The sequence below is a fragment of the Miniopterus natalensis genome, chromosome 8, assembly GCF_054644295.1.
Source record: "Miniopterus natalensis isolate mMinNat1 chromosome 8, mMinNat1.hap1, whole genome shotgun sequence".
Lineage (NCBI taxonomy): Eukaryota > Metazoa > Chordata > Mammalia > Chiroptera > Miniopteridae > Miniopterus > Miniopterus natalensis.
The window spans coordinates 48,385,566-48,411,607 of NC_142088.1; the positions used below are offsets into that span (position 1 = coordinate 48,385,566).

The following is a 26,042-nucleotide window of genomic DNA, read 5'->3' on the forward strand; positions in this document are numbered from 1 at the left end:
ATAGACAGTTTTTATGGAGAATTCAAACAATGTGCTCACATGCACGAAGCTCACACCAACAGGCTTCCAGAAGGGCAGGGTGCTCACTCCCCATGACTTCCAGCCCAGGGCAGAGCCCCAATATCTGAGTCGCTCTGTGTTCCTCCCTGCTGCTGATATGAAGGGCAGCCCACAGCTGGCCGGCCTCTGGGGCCCTGAGCTGGAAACACCCAGACATTATGACTGGTCCTTGACATAAATTTATAAAATAGTGGCTCATGGGGAAATCCTTGGTTTTATAACTCTTCTCTAAGTAATAAAGTGACAGTTAAAACCCCTTTTCCTATGGGGCCTCCTGTGCAGCTTTTACAATGGTCAATAACTTAGACATATTCTACGAGTGTGTTTTTTAAATTGTTTTTCCTCCAACTCAAGCTAGAAACAGCCCTTCTCAGTTGTCACCACCACCCGGCACCATCAGGTAAGAAGTGCTGGAGCTTCTGCCATCGGTGGCACGCTGCCAGTGCTGAGAGCTGGTGTGAGCAAGTGTCTATGGCACCCGGGTTTATGCCTGCCACGCTTCTCAGCGCACATTACTTACAGGTCAGAGCAAAACAACTCTTTTCACTTTTCTTTTCTCCTTCCATGAGAAGAGATGACAGTGTGCACATGATGTGTTGAGAGTCTAAGCTCTGTATTTTTAACTCCTCTATCTAAATGATTCACTTTCTTCTACTATAAGTTCCTTTCATATGACAAGTGTCTGCCACCCTATTTTCCAAATTAACTTTTCCTTGGGCTCTACCTGGCTCCCAGTCTCTTCTGCCAAACAAAGTCAATGAAAAAGGGACAGCAGGGGTCAGTGACGGAAGCCCTGGGCTTGGAACAGAAAATTATACTCAGTTCCTGGAAGCTAAGGCTGAGCTGTATGACTGTGGCTAGTCATTTAACTTCTCCAGAACTCTGTTTCCTCATCTGTAAATTGGTTTGGCCTGGATGACAAAGTTCCCTTGCAGGTTGAATGCCAGGATTCTGAGGCTGGTATTCCCAACTCCAGTGAACTCCTGCCTTTTGAAAGAGAGAACAACAGATACTATCTGTAGGAGACTGTGAGGACAGAGACATGCTGGCTGCCACACGTGCACAGTTCCTATGTGAGCAATGCCCTGCTCCATAAGCTTCTCATAAATGAGCAAATGCCTCGTGCACTGTTAGTCACCAAGAGTAAGAAAAGAGACTCAGAGTATCACTTGATTCCAGACACGCTTCCTCCTGATGTGCTGCTTTGCTCATACTGGTTATTTGGTTACAAAACAACAACCAATTATGATTGGGGCTTTTTAAAAACTGTTTAAAACCAGTGGTTTTGGTATTATATTTCAGCACACCGTGAGGCAGAAATTTTATAACCACCTTAAAACATCTATAAAAAATCAACTTGAATTTTCTTACTGTATGGTTATTACTCTATTCCTTGTTACATGGGTTTTCTCATTGCCAATCAATTCTAAACTTTCATTGTGATAAATATAGTATGTATATATTAATTATATTACATATATTTATTACCTATATTACATATGTATTAAATATTAGTATATATTTAATAAATACATATCATATCTATTATGTACTGTTATAATAAACACATATTGCATATCTGTTATATGCCATACATATGACATATATGTTTAATGTAATATATGTACCATATTGTATAATACTTTGCAAAAAACAAGGGATAGAAGGTGGATGAGATAGTGTCCCTGCCCTCGAGGAGTTACAATTTAAAATAAAAGAAAGTAATATTTCAAGAGAGCAAAACTTGACCCACTACCTCTATGTTGCTAAGAATCTTGAAACTATAATTTTTCAACGACACCAAAATAGTTGTTACAAAAAACTTTTACCAAATAGTCATGACAGGGCCTATGAAATCAGAGCAAGAAAGAGAATCCAGGATAGAAGAAGGTGGTGGGAGTGGAGGCATGGGGGAGCGGGGAGGGTGGGCCCAGAGCCTAGCCTCTGCCACCAGGGCAAGCCAAGCACTGCTTTTCCCAGTACCTGGCAAGGTACCTTCCCAAGAAACATCAATCTTGGGTGTCAGTTTTATAAAGCATAGCAGCTGCTCACCTATTCTGATGCAATGAGACCTATTTCCACCTATCCTTCAATAAGCTGCAGGGGAGCTTGTCCCTTGAATGAATGGCACTATTGAACTAGGGTCAAATTAGACATCCCACAGATGTGGCAGAGTCTGCATTTAGTTCTTAGATCCTTCTTTCAGTTAAACTGGATAAAATATTCTTGACAATGAAAAGTGAATGAAATAATGGAGAAAATAGAACTGCTATTCCAAACTCCAGCAACAAAAGGTATCTAGGCTTCTCTGTTAGGCTTGCAGGGCTTATGCAAAGATGGAAAACTAGGGATGGAGGGAGGGGGCAGCCAGCTTAGGTCTCAAGAGATACAGACCCTGCTAATCTGGTCTTTAGGCCTGATTTGCCAATGGATAGTCTAACAGGCCCAAAATTTTTACAATTCCTGGTCCTCATACTTTAATGCCCCAAATACGAACAGAAAGCGGTGGCTTTGGGAGGGTACAGCTGTTAATAGTATTGGCAGTTTTAGGATTCCTGGAAGCCGCAGTCTTTCTGTCAGTTTCCACTGTTATGAAGATGAAAGGCATTAACCACTAACCAAGAGATATTTTTTTCACATGGAAACCTACAGATTTTATCACACCTAAAGGTAAACAAAAAAAAGCTGGGTAAACTTTTATTCCACAATAGTTTGAATCTCATGCTGGTTAGAACATATATTCAAACAATAAAAAACAAGAGGTTATATCAAAATGTAAAAGATGGTCTATCTAAAATTGGACTTGCTTAAAGCACATCATTCACTAGAGTTAACCTGCTGTCTGAAGTAATCTAGATAGATATTTAAAACAACTAGGTTTGTCTAGTGAAAAGCATTAACTGACTTTACTATTTTTTTTTAATATATCTTTATTGATTTCAGAGAGAGGAAGGGAGAGGGAGAGAGAGAGATAGAAATATCAGTGATCACAGTCATTGATTGGCTGCCTCCTGCATGCCCCCCCCCCACTGAGGATCAAGCCCGCAACCAAGGCATGTGCCCTGATGGGAAATCGAACCATGATCTCCTGGATCATAGGTCGATGCTCAACCACTGAGCCATGCCAGCCGGGCTGACTTAACTATTTACTTTAAGGACTACGTAAAATATCATGACATAAAAACTTTTGCTTGGCCTTGGCCGGGTGGCTCAGTTGGTTGGAATGCCACCCCGTATACCAAAAAGCTGCTGGTCTGATTCCCAATCAGGGCACATACCTAGGTTGCAGGTTCAATCCCCGCCGGGGTGGGTACAGAAGGCAACTGATCAATGTTTCACTCTCACATCTATGTTTTTCTCTCCCTCTCTCAAATAAATAAAAATATATCCTCAGGTAAGGATTAAAAAACCCCAAACTTTTGCTTGAACCAAAGAAAAACAGAGGCAGAGTTTGTACTATGGATCCATATAATACAGGAAGAAAAGCCATCTATAAATTTGAGTGTCTCAAATTCTCCACCTATTTCCATGTCTGGCATTTATTTTGAATCCATAAACCTTGAGTTCACATATTTTTAAATCAGAGAAATGCCATATTTTTAACATTAAAGGGTCCAAAAGCACATATTTCAAAGAGTTTGAGAAATTACCCTTCTCACAACTCTGATTTTCTTCCAAGACTTCTAGGAAAACTGTATTACTGTGAGGATGACTATCAGGCTGTAGCAGGGATCTTTGGGAAAGGAAGATTAAGCATGGTTTAGAATAAAATATGACTTCTGCTTGAGCCAAGCAAAGAAATACATGAAGATTTTAGAGTCCAGTTAAAAAACAGAAGGCATCAACCAAAAGTCTTCGAGAAAGGCTACTGAGTAATTTATATTAACTTCCTTTGGACTGTTTAAGTGTTGGAGTAGTTGAAAGAGAGGGGGTGGGTAGGGAGGGAAGGAGGGAGAGAGACTGAAAGAGAGAGACAGAGAGACAGAGAGAGAGAGAATGAATCCCCAGCTTTCTGGGGTGAAATCTGCACATCTTCTCTGTCCTGTTTATGCTGTTGGGGACAGAGATGACACTGAAGCAGCATGCCATTTTGGGGTGACAAAAACCAGCAACAAGAGTTACTCTCTAACTATAATGTAGACTTTTTTTCTAGCCCATGTTTCCAAATATTTCTCATGAAGTCAGATAAAGCTTGCGGGTTTGGAAGCATGGTGGTGCATAAATGGAAGTGCCCAGCTTTGCAATCTCTTAATGCAAGGGATAAATTTTCTTTTTCCAATATAGAAATTTGATGTCATTACTAAATATAGTTCTGTAAGATTTGTTTATTTATATATGATGTATTTGTATAAATCATGTGGGGGAAAAGTTTACTCAAGTTTCAAATCCTCTTAAAGAGCTGAGTCGTCATAGGAACACCATAAACACTCAGTCTGGTACTGGATGTAAGCCTACAACTCTGCATGCCTTTCGCCTCCCCAAAATCCACACAGAGAACATAGGCTGACTGGGTTTCTAGAAGACACCATTGAACAGAAGGAAATACAATTAAGGAATAAGTTTGAGGGAGAGGGTCTTACCTTTGGGGAATCAGCTTCTAGAGTGATTAGGAAGGGGAGCTTATGACAAAAAATGTAATATAAAAATTAAGTAGAAAAAGTTAATTTAAAGTCATGAAAATAAAGGAATTTAATAATTAAACACTGTCCCAAATCCCTCAATCACTCTTTAATAAGAAGTGATATAAGCATAACATAGAGATTTTTCTTTAGATCAGCATCTAAGAAGGCTGATGGTTTGAATCCTTATTTATAAATTCTGGAAAATTCAGTTGGAAATCCTATGATGACTCTTGATATTTAAGGACACACTCTTCCCCCAGCATGCATTTAAAACTACCATCCACAACTGCCAGAGTTGTTTGTAACGTTTTCGTACAGAGAAGTAAGACTGGATAGAACTTTTTGGAGCTGAATGTTTTGGGGCAAGGAGGTTAGGGAAGATTATCAAGGGGTTTAATAGGAGAATGGAAATATACTAAATATAAAATCACCATTTCATGTGCCATATGGGTTTTAAAAAGGACATGGCGGAGTGCAAAAGGTGGTCAGACATCAACAAGGTTCCTGGGAAGTGGGTGATAAGAGAATACAATAAAATCGTACTGCAAAAGAGTAGGTCAAAATGAATGTCCAAAGATGTCATGCATTGGGACCCATTTATAGCACCATTTCTCCCCATGGTCATAGTTTTGGAGTGAACTTTTCATTTGAAAGGGAGAACAAAATCATACCAACCAACGTGATCATTACAATTTCTACCCACTTTTCAAAAGAATTTTCTGAGATACTTTAGTTCTAAATTTGATGGAAAGTAACTATACTTTTGTTAATGGATTTATGTCATAAAATGACTGGGATCAGTATAAATTCACATTATTTTAGAATTCAAACCTTTTAGAAGGAAAGCTTGACTCCTTATCTTTTGAATTATCGGCAGTAATCAGAAGGTTCCTCCACAAGGCGGTCTTTGACATTTCATCAGAAATATTGATCACAGATGGATCATCTCTAGATAGTTTACCCAAAATGAAATAATAAACATTAAATAAATAACTGAAGTTATCTAGTGATAGAAACTAAATACAGGACAGTCTTATGCCTTTGAATAGTATTTTTTATAATAAAAAATTAAGAAGTATCTAATAGTTTTCTCAATTACTAAAAAAATTGTTTAAAAAATCTAAACAAAATATTCTAGTTACATAAAAACTGGTTTTGACTATAGTTTTCATACTTCATTTCAAATGATAGGGATTGGGTTCTGCATGTTCACTGCTTAGCCTCTTCCCCTAATGTGCATAGCAGAACAGATCACTTCACTCTGCTCAGAATCTACAGTGGCTCCCACTCACTCAGAGTAAAAGCCCAGTAGATGGACTATAAGGCTCTGTCCCCACCCTCACCCTCCAACTTCACCTCCTGCTCTTACACTCCTGCTCTTTCCTCTCCAGCCACAATGCAATGGCTGTCTGTCTGTTTAGGACACTATAGGCTGGTTGCTGCCTCACAACCTTGAACCTGCTCTTCCCTCTGTTGCAATTTCACTCCTTTGTTCAAATGCCACCTACTCCAACAGGCCTTTGCTGACTATCCTACTTAAAATTTCTATTTCCATCTCCTCATAGTTCCCTCATTCCTCTTTTTCACTTTTTGTATTCATCATCTGAAATACTATACTACTTTATTTGTTCATTTGTTTATTTTCTGTCTCCCCTTACCTCTAGTCTACCTGAATATAAGCTTCATGAAGGATTCTTGACCATTAGTCCACTGCTGTTGCCCCCAACAGAGCCTGGTATTTCATGCTTACTCCATAAATATTTGTAAAATAAGTGGTGGCAGCCTGTGTATTTGGCAGAGGTCTTTTCAAATGGCTGCGGGAGCTTGTCATATCAGCACCTATACCATGCTGGGTGCTTTTTTTTTGCATTTTAAAATGGCACCAATTATAGGTGACATTCATAATGCTCCAAAACATTCCCAGGGCTAGAAAAACAACCAAATTGCAACTGAGATAAATCATAGGCCAAGTCAAAGAAAGTTTCATTGAGTGAGAAAATAGCACTCTTCTCACTATACATAGAAAAGATGCTCTGCTGTGAAAAAAAAAAAAATGTTCTAAAGAAATCCAAGGCTGACCTCACATGACTTTCCTTGGTGGTTGTTCACAAGGGGGCAACAAATTCAACTTTTAAGAGAAACAACAAAGGTCTGAAGCAAAACCTTGGGTTTTGCAGGCCCCTTCCCTTGACCAATCTAGACATGTGTTCTTTAATTCCTCTAATCCACTTAGACTTTGGGAACTCAAAGCATAAGATCAAGTTATTCCCAAAAGAGTGTCATATAGAATACAAGTTTTTAAAGATATTATGTGACAGTCTTGTGAGCAAATGAGTTTGGAAAATGTTGGATTAGACAGTTGAACTTTTTTTTTTAATGCAGTACTACTTAGATTTGTCAATATGCCAATGTGCCTTGTGAATCTCCAAACTGGAATACAGTATGGGATATTTTCCAAACTTATTTAACCTCATAATCCTTTTGAAAGTGGTACCAAATGAAAACTAGGTTTCTACAGAATACCCTTGAGAATATGCTGATTCAACTAAATAATCAACAGGATTTTAAAACTTAAATGTTGCTTTTAAAAAAGATAAAACACTTTCTATACTTGTGTTCATGCTTAAGTGGTACATAATTATATATTTTTAAATATAGGAAATATGATTTTATAGTCAGATCCTAAAGATCTAGAATATTCTCTCCTCTTTTTCTTAATACTATGACAAAATTCCTCCTCAGAGAAAAGTCTCCTCTGCTTTTAAACTGGCATTGCCTTATATTATTCTTAAGAATAATATATAGAATATATTATATATTTGAGACCTTATATAATTTTTGGTCAAATACTTTCAAAAATTTTATTATAATTTATAGAAGTTTGCTTTCTTTTGCTATGCCTCTGTGCATAAAGACAATTAGCATATTTTAGAGTTACATAAATATTTCCTAAAAATGATTGGTAAAACTGAATCCTTTAACTCTGGAAATAGATTATCTCTTTGGAAGTGTCTTTTAGGGATAACCTCCCAGAGTTTATTTAGCTGTGACCAATTTAATAAATACTTAGCTCATTTATCCCAGAACTGAATCTTGACTAGTCTCCAGGTGCTACTTTCAGAGGATACAAAAGAGAGCTTTCATATCTGTTATAAAATATGAGAAGAAAAGACTTCAAACAATAGCTACCTGCTCCCCTTCATTTTAAGCTACTTGGCCAGTCACATAGCTATTAGTGACAGAACTCAGTACCAGGACAGAGTAATCTAATACCTAGTTTCAGCTCTTGCTACTGTAATACAACTTCAGCAAACCTCTATAGTACAGAATTTTTAAGTAGAGTGAATAACAAAGTGTTTCATTACTCAAGTTGTGTGTTTTTACCTTTCTATCTTACCTGTAATGCCCTTCCAATGGGAGTTGTACTGCGCCCTCATCTTCCATAGCGAGCATACTTTGTTCTTCCTGGAGAGATAAATGTAAAACATACAAAGTGAACCTGATGAGTCTTTCTTTTACATTGATGAAGAAACACAGATTAATGTTTCACTACCTCATTAACCCCAGGACCTCCCACTTTGTTTGCATTCACTAATGCTAGCACAGGTCCTTTCAATAAAGAAAGCATCAACTACCAAGAACATAAGTAATTAATGAGAGTCTCATATCACAAAGTAATTTAAATGCTAACAACTATCTCTTTCATGTCACTCAATATAAAACATGGTTAACTTCCGAGTAGATTTTTTTTTAATCAATCTAAATTTTACAAGGACAAAAAATATGATTAAGATAATAATTTTCTCTGTTAAGTTGAAATTATATTCCCAGAATGCTCTATTAAAAGGGAATGAGGGATGTGTTTAGAGCCATGGCTCTCTAATGTTAATTTACATTAGAATCATCTAAAGGGCTTGGTAAAAATACATATTACTGGGCCCCACCTCCAGATTCTCTGATTCAATAGGTCTGAAGTAGGGCCCAAGAATTTACATGTATAATAAGTTTCCAGGGAACACTGATTATGCTGGTCTGAGGACCACACTTTGAGAACTACCACTGTAGAGAGTAGAGAGACTTGGAAAGAGAGAGTAAAAGATACCTTCTTGTATGGACCAAAATACAGATAGATGTGTTTTCCACTTAGGGATGCATCTTAGGCTTTTGTTTTATGATTCAGATTTCTTCTTACAATGACAATATCCCACCCTTCCCAAAGGGTGGAAATGCTTATATATTTATTTCTTCTTATATATCATTTTAAAACTATATATTTGGGATGAAGATAATCTTATGTTACCATACTGAAATGTCCTGGTTTAGTTTTCAATAATGTTACCATCAACTTCTTTCCATACACCAAAAAAAAAGAAAGAAATGTAGTTATCTGCAAATTATAGCTCCAGTTTAATGCATTTATTTTCAATGGATCAATTAGCAATGTTCCAGTTCAGAGAACTATTTAGGGCCATTTAAAAATGTTAGAATTATTCATGTCTAGAAATGGAATTTTGAGTTGTATAAAGATGAAGAGCGAGTTAACTCTCTGACCAAATGGGAACTGAAAAGAGAAAACAGGAATAATCTAGAGGTTCATTGCCTTCCCTCTTTCAGTAGCTTAGCAGTAGCTTGGCTGATTTAAATCAGCTTCCTGAGATATATGATCTTTGGCTGATGTCATTATTCTTGGCATGCAAGTCTGTTCCTAGCATCCTCTGTATGCAGACCTTGGCCTTCAACTTGCATGTTGCCTAGTGTGAAGAGCCCTAGCCATAATTCTTGTTACTTAAAGACTTAAAAAAGTAGTGTTTTCTAGAGTGTCTTAAACTAACCTATGAATATATAATATAATGGAGAGGCAGGTCTCATTTTCACTCTTGGAGTGCTTGTTTACACATCCAACCTGCTGACCAAGGCAGGCTCCCCTCTGCTGGGACGTTGGCCATGCTGCATACAGAATATCTATGCCTAGCCTATGCTGTGGAACAATGGAGAGGCCAGTGGAGTGGGTGAGTTCGCTGCTTCTCTGCTTATCAGCGCCTGCCCCAAACCCTATGTTAGATTTATACGCTGTGGTACCAATGGCATGTACCTTTGCATTATAGACATTAACTCTATTCTCTTTTTCTGTTGTTCTTTAAGAAAAGTTTTTCTTTAAGACCCATCAGATGTACTTTATTACCTGTGTATTATGCCTATTCCCCTTGGCATTTGGCAGTGCTATTAGAACTAATTTATGGTAGGTTGATAGTACCATTTGTTTTAAATTACACATTTAAGCATCTGAGCAGAGCAAATCTGTAGCCTAGAATGAGGCATGTCTTGCAAATGGGTTAGTCGCTGTATATGGAACGTAATATATATGTCATATTAACTTATGCGCATACCCCTGAGGCCATGAGCAGAGCATATGTATCCTTTCAGAGGGATATGATTATTTTTCCTATAGAAAAGGTTACCTTCATGATCAGGGATGAACATAAAGAGGAAACATTCAGTGATCCCAAATGCTATTTAAGTAAAACCAAGATACAAGCAAAATGCAATTCTTTCCTTGATTATCCTCTGAAAAGTAAGCTTGGTATAAAGTATCTTTTCTGACCAAATCAGAATGTCAAAAATCCAGGTAAAAGGTTGAATAAAAGAGTAAAATTCAAAAAAGCTAAGAGAGGAACAGCGCCATCAGAGCTAAGGTGACCTCGTAGAGCAAACCAAGGCACAAGATGCAATTTATCAGGAAAAAAAAAAAATTGGAGCAAAGCTTTGGGAACAATTTTGTTTTTTCCCCAGCTGATTTTTCCACTTTTCTCTCAAATTGCTTTCAATAATTATTTTGCACTCCGTGGCTTGTTAGCATGTGTGGGCTTTATACTAGTCATAATTCTATCCAAACAAAAACTCATCACCTCTAAAGATAGCATTTCCAAGCCATGCTTATCTGAAGAGAAGGTGGCAGAGCAGCCGCTGCCTTCCGTGCCAGAAGGAGGCTGGGTGGGCCCCAGCGCTCGGGATGGAGGGCCGGCTGCACCCAGGCAGCACTCTGAGGAAGCCAAAAACTGAGCCTTTCTGGGGAGCAGCAGTCAAATCAGGCAGTAGCCATCACGACAATTGCAACCTAGTTTATCTCAATCATACAGGAAAAGAAAGAGCGTAAGGGCATAAAGCTAACTGAGTATCCATCGCTTTATAAGTCAGAAGTACCTTAAAATGAGTTCCATTCAGCACTTCATTCACACAGGATCCATCGAAAACATGCTGAATCCTACCTACAACATGGTGAAGATGCCAAAAGGATGCTCAAATTACCCAAGAACATCTGAGGGGTTTTGCCAATTTGACTAGAGGAATATTCATACTGTGATTTGAACACCATCTTTTAATTAAGATAGTCCAAAGCATTTTTCAGATACTAAATAAGTGAAGGACAGTTCGTTATGTGCAGTAAAAGGCAGAAAAAGTGAGGCTTAAAAACCAATCTATTCAAAAGCATTCAAACCTTTACTGAGCAGGTATTATGTGCTAGGTACACAATGAATAAGAGTAATAATCCAGGAGCTACTCATGAATCCACTCAACAAATATATATTAAGCATGCATCATCTAGTCTCCTAGGTACTAGGGATACAGCCCTGAAAAGAAAGATATAAACCCTACTCTCAGAGGATGAGAAGCATCACCTTAAAAAGTGCAGGGACGGAGGGAGCGGCATCTGAGCCCATCTTATTTGGTCAGTTTGGTAGTAGAAGGAAGAAACTCTAGGTGGGAAAATAATATGTGGGCCAAGGATAAAAGGTGGTTATAAATAAGATGTGTTTGCCTGACAGTGATCAACTAGCCTGGCTAGAATCAAAGGCCTGTGCTGAGTATTAGTAGAAAATAAAATTGGAGTTAAATTGTGGGGTGTTTTGATTAATAGGACGCTATACAAAAAATTATACTACGAACCGGAATTATAGTTTGTGATAGCATAAAAAATACAATTCATATGCCATGTTGCCTAACAAATGGTCTACCTTTAGTGAAATAGGTAACATCTGTTACCATATCCATTTCTCAGGTAAAGTTGTATTTATGTAGGAGCACTCAAATAGCCCAAAGTACAAACAGCACAGAGCCAATGTTCACAAAAATTCTTAGAGTATTAGAGGGAGAAATATTCAGCAATTTTAGAATTCATAGATTTTAGGAAATAGAAGGGACTTCAGAATTTAAGTTTAACCCCTTTATTTTATCCAAGAGAACAACAAAGCAAAAGAACATAAGAGTTTACCATTTCCTTCCTCAATTACTGACAGAAGAGATAGTGCTGCTAACACTGCATATACATTATATATAATGTTATATACACACACATATGCAATACTTTAAATACCATAAAATGTTACATCTCTAAGAGGTATTTCTTAAAATTCCCAATAGATAGAAGAGTCAACACATACGCTACTCACTTTAATGACGAAAGCCAAAAAAAAAGAAAGGGGCAGTGGAGTAGGCCACACAGAATCCATATAAATAGATGGATGCAACATGTTTTTCCTCAGAATGTTTGTCTCTAAAAGGCTTATCTAGATTATTGTAAAATACAAAAATTCTAATAGAGTAACCTTGGATGTAGAAGAGTATATTCTGGCAATACAGGTTCTGTGGTTTTAGGAAAAGTCTTATCTCAAATTTTAGCATGCGTCAGAATTCCCTGGAGGTCTTGTTAATACAGATTATTGACTCTATCCCCAGAGTTTTGAATAGAAAATCTGGAGGAGAGACCAAGAATTTGTCTTTCTAACAAGTTGCAGGTGTCTGCTCATGCAGCAGAGGTCCTGGGACTACACTTTGAAAACCCACTGCTTGAGGAAAAATATGCTTGCCTCACTCTAAGATTCAATTAAAAATAACATTTGTCTGTGTAATAATTAGGACTTGTTTCCCAAATCCACAACCAATTCTGATCTTTCTTAGCAGTACAACATGCTCTGTAATTGGTTTAATTGCACTTTTTATATTGCTTTTGTATCTTCTTGGCCTTGCTCATGATCCTGCTTCATACAGATCACAAGTCTCACTTGCCCCCTTTTTGCCTTTTCCTATAGCATATATGTTAGAATGAACCTCCCATAAACCAAGAGGTGTCACTATCATGATCACTGCTCAGAGCTGAATTTCCAGGATTTATCGAACACAAACTGCCTTCGCCCCCCACCCAGGAGCAAACATTCTGCTGGGGCTTTCTGCTTTTAACAGCAGCCCTTTTGTCAAATGTGTACAATGTCCTAGAGAATATTTAAGTAGCAAAGAAGGCTTGTTGGTACTCTGAGCACATTTGGACATCTAGAATTTGATTCTGCAGTCTTTCCTTTACACAGAGCAATGTGCAAAATGTCAGGGTTCCAATATTCATTTCTATCCTGATTATAATCCTTTCTTTCTAAAAACTGAAGCATATGCATATGCATATGCATGAAGTACATGAAAATTTGGAACAGAAGCTCTGCGACCTTGGACTGGCCTGTGTAGCTATTTATTCTGCTTAGCTCATTATTGAATTTTAAGGTCAGACTAATGTTTCCTCAATGTCAGGAGACCAGACGTGGGCTACTGATAGGAAAACCCTGGAGGGCAAAGGTTCAAGCTTGTAAGTATCATCGAAAGGACAAAAGGTGAACCTACTTTAAATTCAAGTCTCAGGGAGCTGAGACATTTTTACTATTTATCGTCTTCCCAGATCAAATCAAAGTTACTCTATTAGACTAACTGCAGAAATTTAACATTTCTAGAGATCTTGTCCATTTACCCCCTTAACACACAATCTCTTGGATAACCGGGCCTTGGCATGACACGCCACAGTAAGGAGATCACATCCCTCAGCGGAGTCCGCAGCCTCAATAGAGTGAAATACCGGGATCCAGGTCACCAAGTTTAAAATCAACCAGAATTTAAGTTTTAATGTATTATTTCTTTAATCTCCTTATTTTCGATCTGATCACACTCTTTTAATATGAATTCAAAGTTAGAAAGTGAACATCTTTAAATTTCCTCTTCTTCCTCCTGTTGTCAGGTGGAGAGTTATTTATTTATTTATTTTTGTACTGGTCAGACCTATATTTTAATGTTTAATTATGGATTAGTTCTTCACTGTATTAATGGTGCTCTTGTTTCTATCCATGAACTGAGGATCACCTGAAAGTATCATCATATTAAATCTATTTGAAATTTTAAGGATCCGTAAACCTGCCTGATTTAATGTATTACAAGGCCTTTTCCCCACTTTTTCTCCTATGCAGATCTGAAGGATACCTCTGTAAATTTGCCTGATAAATCTCTAATGTATTTTTGTATCCTTTTGAAAAACATGAGTTCTAGAAAATTTAGCAATATTTAATTACTTCTAAATCATTATCTTCATAATCAGAAAACAGCAAACACCCATTGGAGTGCAGTGGATCTATAATGTAATAAGGTTAGAAGTTCATTAAATAGCACTGGGGTGAATAAATTCCAATAGACAGCTGGCACACACCCATACAAGGACCATACGTAAGCAGCTATGCGAGTGTTCCGGGAAATAGAAGTAGCAAATTCTAATACATTTATGATTGCTATCAAATTAAACATCATATGTGATATAGAAATATAATTTTTCATTTTACAAAGTTCTAGAAGGGCAAAAAATGTTCCACAGCATGGATATGGCCTAAGGAGAATCTTGCGGAAGGGATGTTATAGGGCTAGGACCGTTGCTACCTTTTCCTACAGAAGTAGTAAAGATATTTGATATAAAATCAAAGCAAAAAATAATAATAATAAAGTAAAATTACATTTATAAGTTACTGCTTTAGTATACTTAATAGTATTCTCATTATCAAAGACTGAGCAGAAGCTCATAAGTTTGGAATTCAAAATGACCTTCTTTGAATTTAAAGTTTCTTGGAAATTGTTTTCAACCTGAATAATTCAATTACACCAAGAGTGGATAATCTAAGTCTTCAGAATTTCGATATTCTGGTGCCTAGCTTATGTACATTTAATTTACACCAAATTTATGTCACATTTTTTGGAGCAGTACCTGACAAAGACAACAAAACTTTACCTAAAGCTCAAAAAAGAAATAGAGACTATCACAGTATCCTAGTTAATGTGTTATTTTTAAAAATCTCTCATACCTAAATAAGAATATATTGGAAAAAAAATAAAGTGATAATTTTATAATATGATTTTAATAATATGATAGTTTAATTTTATATTATTATTGGTAGAAGTATGAGTCTAAGTATGCCTTTTATAATATTTGGGAAAACGGAAATATTCATAGTGTTAAGATAGATATCATTGTGATCAATTTCTAAATGTGGGAATCCATTGTGAGTGATGGGACACCATGGAATAGTGAAGAAATACCAGACAGTGACATATTATTATTATTATTATTATTTTTTAAATATATCTTTATTGATTTCAGAGAAAGGAAAGGAGAGGGGGAGAGAGAGATAGAAGCATCAATGATGAGAGAGTCATTGATTGGCTGCCTTCTGCAAGCCCCCGACTGGGGATCGAGCCCACAACCCAGGCATGTGCCCTGACCGGGAATCGAACCCCAATCACCTGGATCCTAGGTCGACACTCAACCGCTGAGCCACGCCTGGCCGGGCCAGTGACATATTATGTAGCTACATTTGTAGAAACATCTGTGCAGAAATCTCATTAGACTTTGTGACCTAACTGAATCTCACCTAATGACTGAATAAAACCTAAGACCATTGAAAGGTTTGCAAACAGATCCCCCCAAAAAGAGAGGAATATATCCATGGTGTGAGAAAATATACTGTATAAGAAACTGAATACGTTTACCAACCACCTTGTACAAGAAGGAAACGTGAAAATGCACAATTGTCATCAAATATTTTCTTTCATCTTCATTTCTATTCACGTGGAGATTTTGTTCTTATGTTTTATAATTTATGGGTTCAATCATTCTGCTAAATGATGTAATGGCCACTTTTTTCACTTATGCTCCTTGTAGTTTTCATATACTTAAAAAAATATTATGATTACTAGCCTTCAAAATAGACCCACACTTACACATGAACTTTAAATACTCCATAAAACTTAAATTGTTTTAATATATGGAACAGAATAGGATAAATCAGTAGTCTGTGAAAGTAATTAAATCCAAAAAGGTTCTCAAACAATAATCTTAAATCACCTTGACAGCAAAATCTTAAATAACTTTGAAAGCAAATCAAATCAGCATGTTTTCCTCTGAAGCATTTCATCTATTTCAAGAATAAATCATTTTATCTTTTGACTAAAATTGTTTTATGATTAAAACTTTCTCCCTAGAAAAATACCAACTGCACTAAGGTCTCTTTTTTATTTCCCACATATTCAACCATAAACCAATCATTGAATGACCATAATTTGGAAATAATTAAGCATCAGTAAGTTTCTGCCATCCACAGGGGAGGAATCAGAAAAATAAACTGTACAATTTGGGTGATAATGAAGTACAAAGTATTCTCATGTTTCACCGGGGATTGATTTCCTCATGCAAGATATGCCTGCTTCTGTGTGCTCCAATTTCAACTTTATGATTTTAAACATTAATCTTCCAAATTTGTCCACCTGTGGTTATTAATTACTGTCTAAAGAGAAACACAATAATTTGGTTTTGCAAAGAGCTATGGTGTGCAAGGGCTCCTTTTTCTTTATAATATATTTATTTTGCTATGACTTACTTCTTTTTCAGCGTCTTCTAGTTTCTTTTTCTTACTCTCAGGCATTAAATCATCTAACCAGCTGAGTTCTCGTTTGGTAAACAAAAAGTCCATCAACTTTCTTACAAATACCAGAGCTAACACCTGAAATAAATAATAAAATAGTGTAACATAAGGCAAAAATAGAAATGGGGATGCAGATGTTAGTTTGTTAGTAAAAGCTAGTCAATTTCAATTAGGACTGAGATTAAAATGAAATTTGAAGATATGCGTGTATAACAGCTGTTGTCTGTACTTCTGCTTCCTTCATTTCCTTTTCTTTTTTATAATTTAAGTTTTATACTTCAAAGGAAAAAAAACAATTCTTAAAGATAACTATAATTTGTAGACCTAGATATTTCTATGTAACAGTAGAAATATAAACATGAAAACATCTAACTTCAAAATTTAATAAAATAAAATAAAGCAATTTTTTATATGTATGTGTTATTTATTTTACCATCCCACCCTGAATGCACCCAATCTCATCATTTTCCTTTTTTACCACATCCTCTGAATAATGGCTATGATGTTATTTACCCATTATAGAAATCATTTAAAGAAGCTATTTTAAAAACTATAAAATATATCCAACTGTTTTCTTAAATACATGTAGTTAACAGTTTGTTTTATTTTAAATGAACATTAAACCATTCTTACCTGTGCTGATAAGATTTTAAATTATTTACAGTCATTCAGATTCACTACCTTTTGAAGTATCTGAAAAGTTGTCTGAAATATTAATGCAATTTAATTTTAAGCTCCCACCTTTTCAGATTTGCTAGTACATTTTTAAAGTTAAATTTTGAAAGTTTACATTTTTTCACCCAACTTCCATTAATTCAACTACCAATATTCAGAATGATAGAAAAAAAACTAATATGAATCACTGCTATTCTTACATAATCTCAAACCCAATCTTAGTTACTAGTTTTAGTGGTTCAAGTTTATACAAGGGTTTCCAATAATTGTTCAGAATGACTCTACTGTTCCAAGTTCACTTCATGGGTTTCCAATATGAGAAAATCACAGGAAGAGAAAAAAAGTAAGAAGTTTCATACCATCATTGGAAAGACAATAGCAGCTCTTGAAACTTTTATTATCCACAAAAGGCCAAGGCAACTCATCTGAATAACTGTGAAGAGATGAACTTTTCGAAGTGGAACATGCCTTAGATATATAAAATCTGGTTGATGTTTTGCAGGCATCCAGAAGAGCTTTATTCTATCAAAGAACTAAAAGATAAACAGACTAAATAGATTTTTACAGACAACAACAAAAGTCTAACGAGTAAGTGTTTAATGTGGTCCAATATATTGTACATCTGGATCACATTTAAGCTGACATATGGGCATCTGGATACAGTAGTACTGTTATGCAGACACTCTGAAATACTACAATTTCAGTTTTATAATATTCCACATGTTCTTGAGTATGGACCCAGGTAATAATTTAGAAGAGTTTTAAAATATTTGCAACAATGACAAATGCTGCTGCCAAGGGGAGGAGAGCCTTGAGAGACAAACAGCAGCAGCAACTTTTCCTTGCCACCTCGCAATCTCTTCCTTCATTTGCCCCCTAAGCAGCAGGGCTTCCTGGGCTCCCATTCTCTGCCATTTCCTCTCCTGGAAGAGCTCATCCTTGCCCTCGGCCTCCGCTGAAACATGCTTACTGAAGACTCCCGGACCTAGGTCTCCTCTTCAGCTCTCTGTCTCTGGAGCTCTCCACCCACCTCCAGCTGCTGAGTAGGGTGTTTTGACCTCCTTATTTTGACTCTGCTGTTCTGACTTGGCTGCTTTGATCTCCAACAAGGTTTTGGTACTGTTTTTACAAATATAAATATCTTAGCCATAAAGATTTAACCTAGATGAATTATTGTTAATAAATTATTTCCAAAGCAAATTCTGTTAATTTAATTTTGTCATCAATTCCCTATACTGTACTATCAAACCATGCATATATTTTTCAATTGTATTTTATAAAAATTATTTTCATCTGGGTCAGTGTCATTTTTCTTTAAATTTTACATTAAAGACAGTACAACTGTTTTTGTACTACTATATAATATTGTTATAGTTTTGACTTGGAGGTCATTTTTATCTATGAAAGCCAATTTTCTCAATTGAAATTTTATATATTAAATTTCAGAAGAATCGTAAATCTTTAATCACATTTTATTTAGTAGCAAACTGCACTGCATGTTACTTTATGTGTATCATTTTGTTTAATATTTCTCAGGCCAAACTTGGTAGTTTTGAATGTTTCCAACAGGGAGTGACTATTTAGAATGTGGTTTTAATCACAGTCCTATTTCATGCCATTTCTACAGTAATATCTGTTTTGCATTTTCAAAAGAGTACTATTAGATTTTATTTCTTAGCTAACTTATAAGAAAACTGTAAGCAATTTTCATCAAGTATTCCAAAATTACTTTATATGCCAAGGAACAAATGTCCATGGAGTGAAGTGTTAGGGTCAAAACATCCTGTTTCACCAAAATCTGCTTGCATGTGTAGCAGGAATCCCACACAACATAAACCCATCTTTCTTCTGTGTTCCCAATATTATGCTATTGCATGATCTTTCCTTGGTTATCTAAACTAGAATCATATGTAGGTTAGCTCATCCACTGTTCATTTATTTACTCATATTCATTAATACCTTCCAAAAACATTTACTGAAAACCTTCTAAGTAGAGTACTAAGTGCTGAATTGTTCCCTGGTCCATTTTTCTCCATACTGTCCACAAATATTTCATTAGGTCTTTTTGTTTCTATATCCTAAATATCTCTTAAAATTACATGTCATTAAACAAGCAAATAAAACTTGGTACATAGTGGGGGTGGGAATAGGGAAGAAGTCGAGTACAATCTTCTGACTTGTAATGGGATGTTTCAGCTTCTAGAGAACTCATTTTCTCAGCCACCATTTCTCCTTTGTGAAGTTATGCTATTGCATAAGTGTACTTCACTGTGTGGGTGCTTCAATTGTTATTGTTTAAATGGCACATTTGCTTTCCTTTAGGCTCCTGAAGTGCTGGAATGAATATAGATGTGGTTATATATCTGAGTACAGAAACAGCATTCAAGAGAACACTGTGATCTGTTTTTTCTGCCACTTTGCACAATGAGGTCTAGATGATAAGTTTCTTAATAATGCTAAGCAATCAGGTACAATATAGGTTCCTACTACATACAGAGTAACCAACTGACATGCTCCTTGAACTGTTGCTATTCAGCACATGTTTATTGCTACTTAAGTAATGATCAACATGATAAATGTAGTCTGAGCTTTGCATTTGGCATTTATCTTGTCCTAATATAAATTTCCACACTCAGTTAGCCACAAAATTCCAAATATGGATTTCAACTCCCTGAGCTCCAGGCTCACTTAAATTTTCACTAATATTCTTTCTCAGTGTGAGACCCTACTTGCTGTTTCATTTGTGCTATTTAAAACTCATTATATTTTTCTCATGTACCGTTGATAATGTTTTCCTCAATTTTCATTTGAAAGATTAACACCACAAATAATTGCAAAATTTGACATTCTTGTTTTGTTTTAAACCTCATGGATATAAAATCATGTGAGTGGAATTAGGGGGAAAAATCTGCTGAAACCTATCAAAATGATTTTCCTTTGTTTCTTAAACTTCTGCTGCTATATTTATGTGAGCCTGGGGCCTAATAATAAATACTTTTCAATTACAGATGAAATTAGTACTCATGGAGCTTTGCTAAAGGCAAAAAACAAAAAACCTAGCAAAACAAATAAATAAAACCTCTTTAGGACTCTTCCCTATCTGCCTTACCAAACCAATTCTTTCAAAATACACTTTCATACATGAAATTATAAAGGAACAAATTAAAACTAATTTGAGTAAGATTTAAATGCATAACCCTTCTCTACTATTTCCCTCTCCCAAGTTAATGTTACCCAGTGTCAGGAGGAACAGACTCATCCTATCTACTTTGGGTGTTTGATGATCTTACGATGGCTTCATATTGAAGCTTTGCCTCAGTTCTAACATTCAGCACTGTCCTAAGGCCTAAGTGGTTTCCCTGCTCTCAAAATCAGAAACTGGCTGGCTATTCATTCAGGAAAAGAGTTCCTGTGCCTCCTGGCCCTCAGTGTTCAGAGTGTGGCTAAGCTACTCTGTGGTATTGTTGCCTTAGATCCATTTTCTTTAGCCAAGTGGCCTGCAGTGACCTTAAACTACACTAGCCCCTCATGCAACTGTATTCCCCAGATAGAAGCCCATAGAGTCACAAGTAAACAGAGGTCCTGATATGACTTCCCCAGCAGCCCTTGTGACCAAGTCTCCCCTGTCTCCCCACACCTTCCCTTTATGTGCCCCTTAGATAAGACTCCCAGGAACTTAACAAAACCCTGCTGTCTTGATTTGAATTAACCAATCTCACCTTGGCCCAAGAACCCCAAAGCACTCTACCCACAGACCCTAATAAAAGCATGTACCCCAGGTCCTATCTCCCTCTCTCTGTCTTTATTTTGCCTTGACCGTCCACTCTGGCCCAAGCCAGGTACTTCCTCCAGGAGCCGTGAGTAATAAAATTCTCTATTTCAACTTCTCATATGGCCTATTGTTGAACTGATGCTCACCATCTCACACCCTGTGCTCCACCTAACTGTTAATTTGATAAATTCATAACATTCTGTTGGGTGTCTTTTCTTTTATGTTTTGAACAGCAGTGAGTCAGGCTGTGTCAAAGAAAAAGCAACAATTTTTATTTTCCTTTTAGTCAACAAAAATAAACTAACTTTACAATAAGTAACCCTCAAAATTATCCTCTTTTTCAAGAAAATTTAAGTGTTTTAGGTCAATAATGTTAAGTTCAAAAACAAGATTATTCAAAGGCAAATTTACGTAGAAATCTTTATTAGTTTCCTACTGTAACAAATTACCACAACTCAGTGACTTAAAATAATACAAATTTATTCTCCCATAGCTGTGGAGGCCAAAATCAAGGTGCTGGCTGCGCCAAGCTCCCTCTGAAAACTGTAAGGAAGAAATTTCCTTGCCTCTTCCAGCTGATGGTGGTTCCTGTTTCTTGGCTATAGCAGCAAAAGTCCCATCCCTGCCTCCATCTTCATGTGTCTCCATTCTCCTCTTGTTATAAAGACCCCAGTGATTGGATTTAGAGTTCACCCTAAATTTAGGATGGGATCATCTTGAGATCCATAACCAACTACATCTGCAAAGACTCCAAGTAAGATCACATTCTGGGGGAACACTATTCAACCCACTATAGTAACAAAAGCAGGAACAATTTGCGAACAGCCTCTATAAAGATTTAGAAAACACTAGTGTGGTTTTAAAATGTATCCACAAATTCTTTAGTACTTTTCTTTTTAAGAGATGAAGTCTAATTTCCTTCCCCTTGTGTGCAAGCTGGCCATGGTGATTTGCTTCCAACAAATAGTAAAAAGTAGAATTGACCATGGGCAACTCTGGAGAACTAGTCAAAGGGCACAGTCATTTCCTGTCATTCTCTCATTGCTCACTCTGATGGAAGTTAATTTTCATGACATGGGGACACCTGAGTGACCCAGGGAGAGGCTCATGTGGCAAACAGAGGCTTCCGACCAATAGCCAGGCAGGAACTGATGGCTCTCACCTGCAGCTGTGTGATAAGCCATCTTAGACAGGATCCCCCAGCCCTATTCAAACCTTCAGATGACTGCAGCCCTTGTCCATATCCAGACAGTAACCATGTGACACATCTTGAGCCAGAACCACCTGGCTAATCTGCTCCCAAATTCATGACTCACAGAGATTGTGAGATAATAAATGTTTGTTGTTTTAAGCCACTAAATTTTATAGTAATCTGTTACACAGCAATAGAAAATTAACACAAGAACTATATTTCTTTAACAAATACTTCTTTAAACAATTAATAAGGCTTTCCTTATACTTGGAAACTGCCTTACCTTATAACTTTATTTTTAGCTTAATATTTAAAATAATTATATAAATACAATTATAATAATAACAATTTAAAAAACAAACATAAAAGAAAAAAATCACCCAGGATCTCACTGTCTTAACCAATCGTTTTTATTTCTCCGCCTTCCTTTTTCATCTGACCAACACTCGTAGCTTTATAAACCTACGGTAGATACAACTTCTTTTCCTGTTCTCTTTGCATTATGCCATAAGCCTTTCTACCACGTTACTTTTATTGTCATCATAATTATCACCTTTCAGTGAGTGTACCATGGATTACTTAATTATTTACAGATGTTGGATAACTGGACTGTTTCTAATATTTTGAAAGAATGTGTAACCATGAACGTATTTTGTGCACAAAGTTTTTTTCTAGTCTCATGGATAGATATCCATAACCATGATTACAGTATCAAAAATTAAAAGTACTGGTATATATTTTGAAATGTACTATGATTAGTTTTCTAAAAGGGCTGTGAAATCTAAACCTTCTTTATTTTAATACAGCTATGGTAAACAAAAGTATGCTAAGATTATGAACTTAAAATGCTGATGAGGATCTTTAACTTTTGTAAATCTGACAAGTTTTTTAAAAAATTAATTGTGATCTAAAACCTGTTCATAAGATGATATCATTTTCTTAACTATCACATCACTTAGCTTCAATAGACCTTAAGGTAAGTCATCATAGATGTGTCTGTATTACTGTAAGTACTTTACCTGAATTCCCTTTAGAGATGAAGCACCCATATAAAGAAACACTCCATACAGCACTGGCATGGGGATAAACTGTGAAAGGACAATTGGAGAAAAGGCACAAGTTATGTTCAAATAAGATATTTGGATTAAAGGTGAAGAATGGAGCTAATACTTCGAGTTGTTCCTACATTATACCAGATATTTGTAAAATTGTGGATTGTTCAATGTTTCTCTTTCTTGAGATAGCTCAGCATCATCCTATCTCTATAGTTATTTATATAACATATAAACCAATTCTTGCAAATATACTTATGAGATAATTAAATACAAGTAAACTTAAGTAAATGATTAAATAGTTCAACTAGAATTTTCAAATTATAGAAAACTGAGTTATAATAAAATACAAGTAACACAGCTTAGAAATATCTGCCAAAATTATATGACATAATAATTACTCTTTAATGCTCTTATGTTATTAGTTTTATGGAACATATGAAATGGTATACGTGGCCATGACCATAACATTGCTTATTTCTGTATCTCTATTTTAGACTAGGCAATGTTAATTGCAAATAAAGCTTTTCACTGACAAAAAATATATAAAAACGTTATTTCATGTAGGTCTGTAGTGCATTCAGGTCACAAGTCAGTCAGAAATAATGAGGGACTCTTTCCCACAACTGTGTCACCATTTCAAAATTATAGTAATAATTTACACATCAAATTTTACTTTACCAGACTAAATTTTTATGTATTTAAAGATTTTAAAATACAGCACATAATTTCTCCCATTAAGTTAGGGAGTTATATAAACACGATAAAGAAATTCATCACTTTCATCATGTGCCATAATATATTTGCAAATTGATGGTTTAGATTCAAGTGCAATTTCCTAAACAATAATAAATTATGTTCTGCTTTCTCTCAAATTCATAAAGGCAGATTTTATTACCTTCAGAATACTGGTCATAAAGACTGATGAACCCATAAGAATAAAAATCATAAGCCCGGTAACTCTTTGCTCCCGAATGCCAAGGAATTTGGGCTGTTCTCCTGGAGCTGAACATTCTGATTCCAGTTTTAGGCTGTTGACATGAGTGATGGAGAGGACAGTGGCAGCCACAAACCATGGCAGGCCCATGATGGAGCACACACCAAGCATGACAGCCACCATTAATAGGTCCAGATGGTATCCACAACCTTTCTGTTAAAAAAAGAAAAAAAAGAGGATTCTCATGGGATCTGAATTTATTATAGAGACAAATAACACAACCACCATGGAACAGTAAGACTAGAAAGAAAATGCTGTCTTGAGTCTCATACAACTGATTGTAAAATGCAAAATAAAGATAAAAAGTTATACAATTCACTTAATGTTGCAGATATTCCTATTGCAATTATGATTATAGTGTCTACTACATACTTTAACAGATTCCATGTATTTCTAGGTTAATGTTATATTAGTTTCCATGCTACTTTTATTGGATAAGTAAAGTCATTATCAAATACAGTCACTTCGATAGTTTCCTTAAATGGGCAAGTTAATTCACAATATTACTCACAACTCACTCATTATTAATTCATAAAAAAAATTATTAAGTGCCAATTGTATATCAGGCATTAGGCGGAGAAAACAAAGTAAGGACTGTGACAACAGAACTAAGAATGACCTGATTATGAACAGAAATCCCTTCCTGACAACATCCAAGTATCCTCTCATATCAGATCTCCTAAAGACAAATTCTTCTCAGACACTCAATTTTCAATTGCCCTCTTTTCTTTCAATGGATGACCTTCACTGGGAAAAATAATATCATGGAACCTAAGCTTATATATATATATACGTATATATTTCCCATTTGTTTCGGTTTCAGCAGTAGAAAAATTAAGTTTCTCTTTAAAATCATAGTTTTTGTGTTTTCTATCTCCTCCATGATCCTACTCCACTATCACTGACCTCCAGGTATTGCAAACTGAAGTGCTCTTTTTGGACCAGTGAGGAAATGTAAAAAAGGAAACCGGATGCAAAGGGCATGTGGAGCGTGAGGAACTGGACCGCTCTCCTGGAGGGGGTGGTCAGGTCAGGTCTCTAAAGAAGCTGAAACTGGAGAAGAGCAGCGCCAACCTCTCCCTCATCCCCCTGGGGAACTGGCAGGGCGGAGCCTCAGAAGGAGCTAAGGGCTTGGCCTCCTTCACATTCCCACTCTTAGTGAGAGGTAGTATAACAAGGCAGTTAAGGGTTTAGTTTCTGCAGACAAGTGGCCTGAAATCAAATACTGGCTCAACCAATGACCCTGAGTAGATCATTTAACCTCTTGTGCCTCTGTTTCCCTATCTGAAAAATGGTGGTGGTGATTACAGGAGCCGCCTCATTGGGTCGTTGTGAGAATTACATCATTTAATTTTGCAAATCATTTAGAACCATAATGGGCATATAGTACACACCCATTAAACGTTAGAGACCGCTACATTCTAGCAGTTGAACAATAAATTTCTCTTTTGTCCTCATTTGTTTCAAGGATCCTCAATAAAAGTACGTTTCATAAAGGCAGGCAACTTATCATATAATTTCTCAGTATTTCCCATAGTTTTTGGCACAATCACTGGCACACAATAAGCAATCAATAAGTTACAGATTGACTTTTTAAAAAGCAAATATGCATCACTGAAACATCTTTTAGAATCAAATTTAATATGTATAATTTAAAAATAAGTACCGTTGTTAAATTTGTGAACATGAGCAGACATTACCAGTTCTTCTAGAAGAATAATTTGGGTTGTTTTTTTTCTTACAGGCAGTTTCACCAAACTGTAAGCAGTTTGTAGTTCATATGAAAGCTCATATAGCCTGGAGTAAAACATATTGAGTATTTGGTGCATATTTGTCATGGTAGTGTTTCTTTTCTGCTATTTTGCTTTGTTAATTGTTTTATTAAGAAAACACCCTTA

General features: G+C 36.1%; 1 protein-coding gene across 3 annotated transcripts in view; it reads right to left on the minus strand.

Moving 5' to 3' along the window:
• SLC4A10 (solute carrier family 4 member 10) overlaps positions 1 to 26,042 on the minus strand; it is a 142,112-nt gene that overhangs the window by 2,144 nt on the left and 113,926 nt on the right. For all 3 annotated transcript variants that reach the window (XM_087819813.1, XM_016196641.2, XM_087819814.1), the window contains 6 exons: positions 24,046 to 24,297; positions 23,115 to 23,183; positions 17,491 to 17,664; positions 16,412 to 16,534; positions 8,080 to 8,147; positions 5,514 to 5,630 (listed from right to left, as the gene is read on the minus strand). In XM_087819813.1, coding sequence (XP_087675939.1) covers positions 5,514 to 5,630; positions 8,080 to 8,147; positions 16,412 to 16,534; positions 17,491 to 17,664; positions 23,115 to 23,183; positions 24,046 to 24,297 — 803 coding nt within the window. The remainder of the gene's footprint in view (positions 1 to 5,513; positions 5,631 to 8,079; positions 8,148 to 16,411; positions 16,535 to 17,490; positions 17,665 to 23,114; positions 23,184 to 24,045; positions 24,298 to 26,042) is intronic.